The 10175-nt window shown below is 32.5% G+C and overlaps 2 protein-coding genes across 3 annotated transcripts; both read left to right on the top strand.

Moving 5' to 3' along the window:
• Positions 1–290: 290 nt before the first annotated feature.
• On the top strand, positions 291–2482 carry LOC114174129 (plant intracellular Ras-group-related LRR protein 3-like). Its single transcript, XM_028058894.2, has 3 exons — positions 291–994; positions 1400–1566; positions 1701–2482. The coding sequence occupies exons 1-3, from the start codon at positions 434–436 to the stop codon at positions 2344–2346; spliced, it is 1374 nt and encodes a 457-aa protein (XP_027914695.1). The 5' UTR covers positions 291–433; the 3' UTR covers positions 2347–2482.
• Positions 2483–3223: 741 nt separating this feature from the next.
• Positions 3224–7195, top strand: LOC114173080 (protein DMR6-LIKE OXYGENASE 1-like). Of its 2 annotated transcripts, none has more exons than XM_028057301.2 (3): positions 3224–3744; positions 3843–4167; positions 6647–7195. In XM_028057301.2, the coding sequence occupies exons 1-3, from the start codon at positions 3224–3226 to the stop codon at positions 6692–6694; spliced, it is 894 nt and encodes a 297-aa protein (XP_027913102.1). In that variant the 3' UTR covers positions 6695–7195. The 2 variants fall into 2 exon arrangements, with proteins under 2 accessions (XP_027913102.1, XP_027913101.1); XM_028057300.2 differs by lacking the exon at positions 6647–7195 and adding an exon at positions 5717–6500.
• The last annotated feature ends 2980 nt before the right edge of the window (positions 7196–10175 follow it).

The following is a 10175-nucleotide window of genomic DNA, read 5'->3' on the forward strand; positions in this document are numbered from 1 at the left end:
TGACAAATATTTTATTTGATAAATTTGAAAAAATTATTAATATAATATATTTATTTTAAAAGTAACAAAAATAAAATAATAAAATTTTAAATTTTTTTTACAAAAATAATTATTTCTCAAAATTTGTCAAATAAAATTTTATTAAATTATCATTGCTCCTTATAATAACTTATAAGAAATCACTCGGATAATAATAATAATAAAAAAAAGTACCTGTTGTTTTAGCCCAAGAGACTGACTCAACGGAGACATGTCCAAAAGAAAAGAAATGAAGCGACAACCGTTTTGGCACGCCAACCAACCCAAAACATCACTGTTCAATCCAAAACAGCGGTCAGCAGCAGAAACTAGAAACAATCTATCTATCTACCTTTCTTATTTTCTTTTTCTCTCAGCTTTTACTTCCTTCACAATTCTTCATATCTTCACCAAAATGAATCCCAATCTCAACGATTTCGCTCTTCTCTCCCACCTTCTGCACCACCTTCATCCACACACCCATCCACCATTGCCCACACAATTCCACCAATCTCTACTCTCCAACTTTCCTCACTTGAACCACCCCCAAGTGTTAACCTCGCTCACCCAACGCGCCTCCACCCTTAACGTCGCCCACACGCTCTCCCTCCTCCGCACCATCGGTCCCCGCCCGGACCCTTCCGCCGTTGCCGCCGCACGTGCCAAGATCGCCGACCCCCACGCGCCGGACGACGAGGCGCAGATTTTTCATGCGCTGGTGCGGGTGGATGACATGCACGAGGAGTGCGTGAAGCAGTTTATGGCTGCCGAGGAGATGCTCGTCGAGGCTTACGCGCAATCGGTCAAAGGGGTTGGTGAAGAGGTGGATGAAGGTGTGGTTGGTATTTTGAGGAAAGCAGAGACTGAGGAAGTGGAAAAGGTTGATCTTTCTGGTTCCCAGTTGAAGATTCTTCCCGAGGCCTTCGGGAAGATTCGTGGTCTGGTTGTGCTTAATTTGTCTCAGAATCAGTTAGAGGTTCGCGCGGTCTTTTATCTCGATCTTTGTGTGTGTTGTTTTCATCGTAGCAAAACCATATATTCACATGATCATATAGCCTATGATGTGTTTTATTTGTCAATGTCATTTGGTGAAGAACCTGTTTTCGTGTTCTAGAGGATCAAGGCGGCGGTTTGATTCAGTCTCTTGAGTCTTGAGTGTGAATCGAAGGATCGTGTAGTGTATACAAAAGAATAATTTAGCGTTTGATTTAAATCCACCAACAAGTGTTTGAATCCATTGACATGAAGTGATTTAAACCAAAAAAGAAAAAAACTTGTTACTTTGAAGTGAAGTAACTCGTTGTTGAGCATTTGAAAGAGATTATAATTCAATTGTTTGTTGTAGCTTATAGTTTTGGATGTTTTGGTGCCATTAAAACAGGCGATTCCTGATTCAATAGCAGGACTACAGAAGCTTGTGGAGCTGGATGTTTCATCTAATGTTTTAGAGTCTCTGCCAGACTCCATTGGATTGCTAGTTAATCTAAAGATCCTTAATGTGTCAGGGAACAAGCTAACTGCTCTTCCCGAATCCATTGCTCTTTGCAGGTATGTTTCTTCTTCATTCTAAAATTAAACTTTCTTAGATAATATAAATCCATTTGTGTGTCTTTATCTAATAGTTCAAGTTTTGACACTTGTATTTTGTGCTTCTTTTATGTTTTTCTTCAATGCATTTGTAGGTCACTGGTTGAACTGGATGCAAGCTTTAACAACTTAATGTGTCTGCCAACGAACATGGGTTTTGGACTTGTGAACCTGGAGAAGCTTTTGATCCATTTGAATAAAATACGATTGCTTCCCTCTTCCATTGGAGAAATGAAATCTCTCAAGCATCTTGATGTTCATTTCAATGAGCTTCATGGTCTGCCTCAGTCTATTGGGAAACTCACAAATCTGGAATATCTAAATCTTAGCAGTAATTTCAGTGATATGACAGAGCTTCCTGAAACATTTGGTGATCTGGTTAACTTAAGGGAGCTTGACCTGAGCAACAACCAAATCCGAGCACTTCCTTATACGTTTAGTAGGCTCGAAAACTTAACAAAGCTGAACCTGGACCAGAATCCAATCATAATTCCCCCAACAGAGGTTGTAAGCCAAGGGGTTGAGGCTGTGAAAGAGTTCATGGCCAAGTGGTGGCATGATCTCATTGAAGAAGCTCAACAGAAAAACATGGCTGAAACAAATAATCAGCACGCACAGACAGGGTGGCTGGCATGGGGATTCTCATTGTTAAACAACGTTGCTGGGGTTTCTGAAAGTGTTGTAGAATATTTTGGAGCTAGAAAAGCTCCTAGGGATCCATGGTTGGATCAACAGTTGTGATTTACTTCGTAATTTTGTGGGATGTATATAGTTTGTGATAGATAGAGTTTGGTTACCTGTGACCATTATAAATATGTGATCAATACCCGTGTTTCAACAAGCGTACCATAACACAGGAGGCTTGTTTTTCATTTTATCTTTTCTGTGTTATACTTGAACAGTTTTTTTATACGTTTTACTTGCTCTGTTAAACACAGTATAATTTGTTTGGAATTTTTGTATGGTTTTGTATGAAGACAGAGTACCCTGCTAGAGAATAATGAAATACATAGAGAACTCAACCATACCAAGAGTGTAAGTTTCAAGAAACATTTCTGCAACATTGAAAGATCAATAAACTTAAAACCACAAGAAAGATCAGTGTTGATACATATGTAGATAAAAGAAATAATAGGTTGACAGTCACATTTGACCAATTTTTTTACCATCTTCATAGGTTACAAGTTAATTTGTCTTGAGTTGCAAGTTAATTTTAAGGTGATAAAAAGTGATTAAATGTGGGTGTCAACCTATCATTTAGCCATCAACGGAATAAACCCATCAGAGTAAATAATTGGAAAGTCCAACTCAAACCTGAATTAGAATTCCAATCACAGACAAGTGACGATAAAAGTGGTTCATCACGGGCCATGTTTAGCCCATAAAAGAAAAATGCTTCCTTTCATTCTGATTATTTTTGTTAGCGAGTTGCGCACATGACTATCAAGTAACTATTTTTCTTCCCTTTTGATTTTACTACGTTAAGCAACATGTTTACTAAATAGAAGTGCTATTTAATGCAAATAACAGTTTCACCCGATGGAGTGTTGATTTTGTTTTTCTATCAAACATACACATCTATGAACTAAAAATTAAATAAATATAAAGTCTTCTTTCTATGCAATTTGTACTTCCTCAATTTCAAGTGTTCTCGGAGAAGATGAACTCCTTTGAGTTAGCTGATGAGTCCGTTCCTCTCTTTTCCCTATCTCCTAAATTTATCCTCCCAGAGGAGAAAAGGCCACAACTTTCAGAGGTTACTTCTCTGGACTCAATTCCCATAATAGATTTGAGCGAACGCAGTTGCAACGATGACAACCCTTCATCCTCTCTGGTGGTTCAGAAGATATCACGAGCTTGTGAGGAATATGGGTTTTTCCAGATTGTGAACCATGGTGTTCCTGAACAAGTTTGCAACAAAATGGTGACAGCAATTACTGATCTTTTTAATTTGCCTCCAGAGAAAATAAAACAGCTCTACACAACAGATCACACCAAGAATACAAAACTTTACAATTATTACCTCCATGTGGAGGGTGGAGAAAAGGTGAAGATGTGGAGTGAATGTTTCAGTCATCCCTGGTACCCTATTGAGGATGTCATTCATCTTCTGCCACAAGAAATAAGGACTCAATATGGGTTAGCAGCAATTTCCTCTTTCAGTATAACATCAGTTACAAATTATGATCTTTGTGTATCTTTGTGAGTTACTGAAACATGTTTATTGTTGAACACAGGGAGGCTTTCAGTGAATATGCAAGAGAGATTGGTTCATTGGTGAGAAGGGTTCTTGGTTTGGTATCAATAGGGCTTGGACTAGAAGAAGATTGCTTGGTGAAGATATTGGGGGATGAACCTAGATTAAGGGCACAAGCCAATTTTTATCCACCATGTCCAGATCCAGAACTAACCCTGGGTCTCCCTGTTCATACTGATCTCAATGTTCTCACAGTTATTTTGCAATCACAGGTTTCTGGTCTCCAAGTGATCAAAGATGGAAAATGGATTGCTGTACCTGCTATTCCCAATGCATTTGTAATCAACTTGGGAGATCAAATTCAGGTATTATTCATGTGCTTTTCCTCATAGATTCTCCTTCACTTTTTCTTTTCTGTAACTATTGCAGTCAGATATTAATTTATTTCAGATTTATAACATGAGCAAGATCTTGCGTTTATAATTTTTAATAGGATAATGGTATTTTTATCTGTTTTTAATTCATTACTTTAATTATTTATTTTGATAATTTTTTTAATAAGGTAATATAATAATTCAAGAATAATTAGAGTAATAGGTAAAAAGAAAAAGATTAAAATATTATTATTTTTTCAATAATGTTAGAGATGAAATTAGATGAACCATCGCAGAATTTCTAATTTTTCTTAATATTTTTAGGATTGAAAATAAACAAAATGAAACAAATTTTTTAGTAAATTAAAATTGATTTATATGTAATAAAACTAAAAAAATTGAAGATACTGATGGAGATGATTTTTGTATAAATTTATAGATAAATTAAGTTTTTCTTGCTTTTATTGTAAAAATATTTATGGAAAATGTATAAAAATATTCTTGATGAAAAGTAAATGAATGAAATTTATATTTAGAGGGTGGACTAATTTTTTGTGGGATATTATTATCTTGAAATTGTTGAAGAAAATACGGCTTCAATCATAAGAGGGGTGAAGTGATGGAAGAAAAATCCTTCTTACGAAGAAGGTAGATTATGGTTTTAATGAAATAAAATAAATAAGATAAACATTAGCAAGGTAAAAGATATGTGCATAGATATTTTTTTATTCATTCAGTTTAATTTAATCAAATTTAATTACGAGAATACTTAGGCAATACAAAAAACTATTAGAAATCCAAACAATCTTAGTGAGGTTATCCCACTAACTTCTTAAATTATTCATTTTCAATAACACCTCTCTAATTATTACAATGAAAAACTTTCCAAAAAGAAACACGCACGTAAAACACTCAAATATTTACAATCACATTGCAGTGGTGTATTGTAATTTAAAAAGTAAAGAAATATATCATTTGAAATGACAAATGTTACTCCAAAAAATTATATTAGTTTGTTTGAGTTTGATCATCTTGAACAATAATATACCTCCAAATATACTATAATTCTTTTCAATTCTTTGTTCATGAAACAACTTAAAAACTCTAGTAGATATTAGAAAAGAGAGTGTTCGTTGAAAAGCGTAGAATCTTTGGCTTTTAAAAAGTTTGAAAAATATTAATGACTGAGATAAAAATTGCCTTAGACTCTGATTAGTGATTTATATTTAATCATTGTAAAACTTAAACCATAAGAAAAAAAATGATAAACTCTCTGCTTCGAATCTTTCACAAAACTTTTGCATTTGTCACTGTCAATTAAAAAACACAAACTAGATGCCCTACAGCTGCAAACCATTATCTTCACCACGTCATGCATCCATATATTAACCTTTCATCATTACATTAAATATATTTTTATTCTCTACGTAAAATTGAAATTTATTTATTTAAATTTTAATATATTTTGATCTTGGATAAGAATCGAGGAACATGTAACAAATGCAGAGGGTGAAGTAAAATTTGAGGTATTTATGCGTAGGTTATGAGCAATGGAAGATTCAAAAGTGTACATCACAGGGCCGTTACGAACAAATTGGGCCCACGAGTGTCGATGGCAATGTTTTATGGGCCGAACTCGGATACTGTGATTGGGCCAATTGAGGAGTTGACAGATGAGGAACACCCTCCCAGATACAGAAGTTATCGTTTTTCTGAGTTTCTTGAAGAGTTTTACAACCAAGAAGGTTCAAGGAGGATGGTTAAAGAAGCCTTTGAATTGCCAAATTAGTTATCAAATAATGCTGAATCCACTTTCACCCTTTTATGCTAATATTAACGCATCTCTCATGAATCAATGAAATAATGGAAATTACTCAATAATTTTTACTGTTGTTGGGCATGGAATGTTTGTCTGGAGAGACTATTATTTATATAGATATATAATTTAGTTAATAAAAAAAAAATATTTCCTAAAAGATATTCCCTAATGTCCTAAAACTGATTGTAATAAGAACTATAGAACTAAAATGCAAACTGCTCCCAAATTAGATAAACCCTTCATTTATATATTAAGTTTCATTCAAAGCTAAGTGTAGTATCGACAAATATAACGAAAACGAACAAAAATATTTAAAATATTGAAAAACTTTTATCGCAGTGTGAATGTTTGGACAAAATCAAAAGATATATGTGAACATGTTTAATTTATTGACTCTACGGACGTACATGGTACATTCTGAGTTCATAGAGATGAATGCTTTGTGATGAAGCTTTTGGCATCTTGTGACCCTTTTATTCAATATTCGCATCTGTCAACAAGCCTACCATAAGATTCCATGGTTTTTCATTAATTCATCATAGTCTCTTTCGTTTTTTTTTTTCGCTTTTACTTACACAGCTAAACTCACGCAGTGTAACTTCATGATCAGAAAATTTTTGTCTGATCAGAAGCACGTGGTTTTTATTGCAGAGAAGTGCACTGCAGAGCCTCTACCTAATGTTTTATGCAGAAGAGTGAATGTTAATATGCAGGTTTTCATATGTAACCTTACTACTGTCATTTAGCGTATTGTTAGCTCTGTTGATACGCTATAATAGCATTATTTTCTGTGAAATAAGACAATTAAACATAAAAAATGGAGCTTTTCTAAGTTTTATAAAAAACAACTAATGTACAACAAAAAAGTTTCATGATCCATTATTACTTATTCCAAGTTCTACATGCAACAAATAAGTTATGAACTTTAAATGAAGAATTGACGATGTCTTAATTCAGATAAGAAACTTGAATTTATTGGGTGCAAGGTAATGCAAAGTGTTGGTATTGAATGAGTAACGATTTTGCTGTTGGAAGATATTGTGTTTCATTAAAGTGTCTCTGAGGTACATGTGTGTAATGAATTGCCTATAATTGTTGTTGGAAGATTCTGAGCTACCTTGTCTGTATCAGATTCAAGTTACTTCTGAGTCTGATACACGAAATGGGAATCATTGGCTTGATGTGTATTTGTATTCAATGAGTAGGAACTGTTGTCCAAAACTCACGAGTTTGTCTTTATTGTCAAAGTATTTAATGAAGATCAGAGAAGTTGATAGCTATGTAGTTCCATTTTTTCAAGTCTTACTTGTATTTTTATTCTCTTTTTTTTTTTTTGTTAAAAGAGATAAACTATTTTGTATAAAAGAGATTTAATTTTAATTATCGATTAATTAATGTAAATACCTAATTTCATTGGAAAAAAAAATTGCATATAAAAGAAATGAGAGTCGTTTTTTTGCATGTAAGACAATATAAAAATATTAGGTCTCGTATATATTTTTGTAAATTTAAGAAAGAAAGCACAATTCATATTCATTACCTTTAGAAACTTATCAAAATCAACTTATATTTTGACAATGAAGAAAAAGACAAATAAGGATATCTATATAGATAAAATATTTTCAACATAGACTTTTGAGGAATTAATGACAGTTGTTTTGAACAATTTTATTTTAGCCATACAATATCGCAAGGAGTGAAAGACAATAACAGTGATTTCATTAATTCTTCAAACTCTTTTGTCTATGATTCCTTCATCATGGGTGGAAATGGAGAATATCATAAAGAAAATAAGTTGTGAAGTGAAAATGTCCTCTCTCAACTTATTCAGAGGGAAGCTTGGAATCTTTTAAATATAAGATCTAGGAACAGGAGATGAGAGTAAAAAATAATGTGCAATATCATCATATTTTAAAAATATCAATATTTAATTGTAATAATTGAATTAACTTTTGAAGTTACAAAAATTGAAGTGAAAATAAGAGATTATAGAAAATGTGATTTTATAACATAAAACAAAACATTGAAGTCATTGAAAAAATTAATTCCATTGCCAATTAAAATTTCATCAAGCTATAACTAGAATCATTGATTCCTTTCTATCCATTTGATTAGGGATGAATACCTCTATCAATATTTTTTCAAAAGACATCCTAACGTTTGGACACAAAAATATGGAACTTTGTGAAAAAAATAGTGATCAAGCTCGTTTAGTGACCCTTTCTCCTCACCTCATTCTCCATACATGTTTAGTAGAATGAAAACAAAAGCATGAAAATGAGGTCAATATATAGAAGTATAGAAAAGAAATAAAATAAATGGGGGTAAGAATGTTACGTTTATAGAGGGGATTTCACTAGGGAGAACAAACACCAACGAGGGCTGTACGAGAAGGGGTACTCGAATGCTTTCGTTGGAGAGAGAGTGTACCAATGTGGTTGAAGGATAACCTTGAGGGGGAGATGATTAGGAATCCAAGCGTGAGTCTAAATCCCACATTAGATAAAAATGAGAAAGTATATCACTATATATTGAGAGTGATATCAATGTCTTATGTGGTTAGACCTATTTGTAAAAAAAAGTTTGCAATCATTTATATATTGTGAATTAATTTTATTTCTAATCGATGTGAGACTTCCAATAAATAAAAACAATTTAATCCAAAATAAAATAATATAATTACTTAAAAATTAAATTTGAATAACGTTAGGATTGACCATTTATTCGAGATATTACTATTTGAGGAGTTAAAATTCCATCGTAGTTATATTTGAAAAATACGTATAAAAAAAAACTCTTAATCGACATGAAATAATTAGGTGTAACAAAACATTAATAAAAAAAAATCAAACTATTGAAAAATTATCTTGAGATAAGAATAGTATGTTAGGGCAATAAATATGGTAAGTTCATGATGAAGGAAATTGGAATCTATAGAAATGGAATCATGGGGAATAGAACAAATTGACCGATGGAGCAATTTATTATCTGAATGGTGGGTACATAGTGCATGTGCAGAATGCAGATATATAGATAGATGATCAAGCATCCTCAAAATATTGATGCACAACTAAGATGGGTTTGTGTTAATTAAATGCTCATCATTCCTAGGTGATTGCTCCAAATGTTTCTCATTAATTATTTCTCTCTTCTGCCACTACTCTGGTTGGTTTTGCAGGAAAAACCGGCAACAAAATCTGCATCATAAATATATACATGTTGCAGAGCCTCTGTTTTCTTTTTATTGAAAGGGAAAATTCATAAATTTTAGGTTTAATTACCGGAAACATATTTTGTTTGGTTTCAAAATTTTAAAATGGTACCCACTTACACTTTTAAATTTGTCTTAATTTAGTACTCGTAATATGCATCAATGTAGTATCTTCCGTTAAGTTTTCACAAACGTCGTTAAGTACCTTGCCACATGTCAGCCTCTGCTTTTTTTAGTTTTTAAATTTTTTAAAATTTTTTTTTAAAAAAATTGCCACGTGTCAAATCCTTCATGTGACACGTGGCATTGTCAATGACACGTGACAAGGTACCTGCCACGTGTCATTGTCTTGATTTCAATATAGTCCCACATGAGTATAACAATTATAAATGTAACAAATTTACCAAAACTTTGTTATTCATGACTTTTACTATTAACTTTAATATAAATTTCAATATTTAATTTTATAAGTTATTTTTAATAACAAATATAAATATAACATTTATATAAATAATAAATTTGGTCTTAAGGGAGACACAATATTTCTCTATTTTGTAAAAAAAATATTCAGACAAAATTCTAACAAATAGAGCGACTACTAAATTGAAACAAATAAACATATATGGGTACTAAATAAACATATATGGGTACTAAATTGAAACAAATATACACATGTGAGGACTAAATTGAAATCAAGACAATGACATTTGGCAGGTACCTTGCCACGTGGCAGTACCTTGCCATGTGTCACTGACAATGTCATGTGTCACATCAAGGATTTGACACGTGACAATTTTTTATTTTTTTAAAAATTTTTTTAAAAAAATTACAAATTTATAAAAAAAATTAAAAAAAACATAGGCTGACAGGTGGCAAGGTCTTAACGGCGCAAAAACTTAGCAAAGGGTACATGCATTTGGGTATTAAATTGAGACAAACTTAAATTCAGTATCATTTTGAAATTTTGGA

Source organism: Vigna unguiculata, chromosome 2, assembly GCF_037176805.1.
Source record: "Vigna unguiculata cultivar grain cowpea cultivar isolate G323 ecotype 2 chromosome 2, ASM3717680v1, whole genome shotgun sequence".
NCBI lineage: Eukaryota > Viridiplantae > Streptophyta > Magnoliopsida > Fabales > Fabaceae > Vigna > Vigna unguiculata.

What these genes read in the sequence shown, in the direction of transcription:
- LOC114174129 (XM_028058894.2), top strand. Translation starts at nt 434, where the DNA reads ATGAATCCCAATCTCAACGATTTCGCTCTTCTCTCCCACCTTCTGCAC. An exon ending in TGTCTCAGAATCAGTTAGAG is followed by an intron (nt 995 to 1,399) that starts GTTCGCGCGGTC and finishes CCATTAAAACAG; the next exon opens with GCGATTCCTGATTCAATAGC. An exon ending in GAATCCATTGCTCTTTGCAG is followed by an intron (nt 1,567 to 1,700) that starts GTATGTTTCTTC and finishes ATGCATTTGTAG; the next exon opens with GTCACTGGTTGAACTGGATG.
- LOC114173080 (XM_028057300.2), top strand. Translation starts at nt 3,224, where the DNA reads ATGCAATTTGTACTTCCTCAATTTCAAGTGTTCTCGGAGAAGATGAAC. An exon ending in GAAATAAGGACTCAATATGG is followed by an intron (nt 3,745 to 3,842) that starts GTTAGCAGCAAT and finishes TGTTGAACACAG; the next exon opens with GGAGGCTTTCAGTGAATATG. An exon ending in ACTTGGGAGATCAAATTCAG is followed by an intron (nt 4,168 to 5,716) that starts GTATTATTCATG and finishes ATTTATGCGTAG; the next exon opens with GTTATGAGCAATGGAAGATT.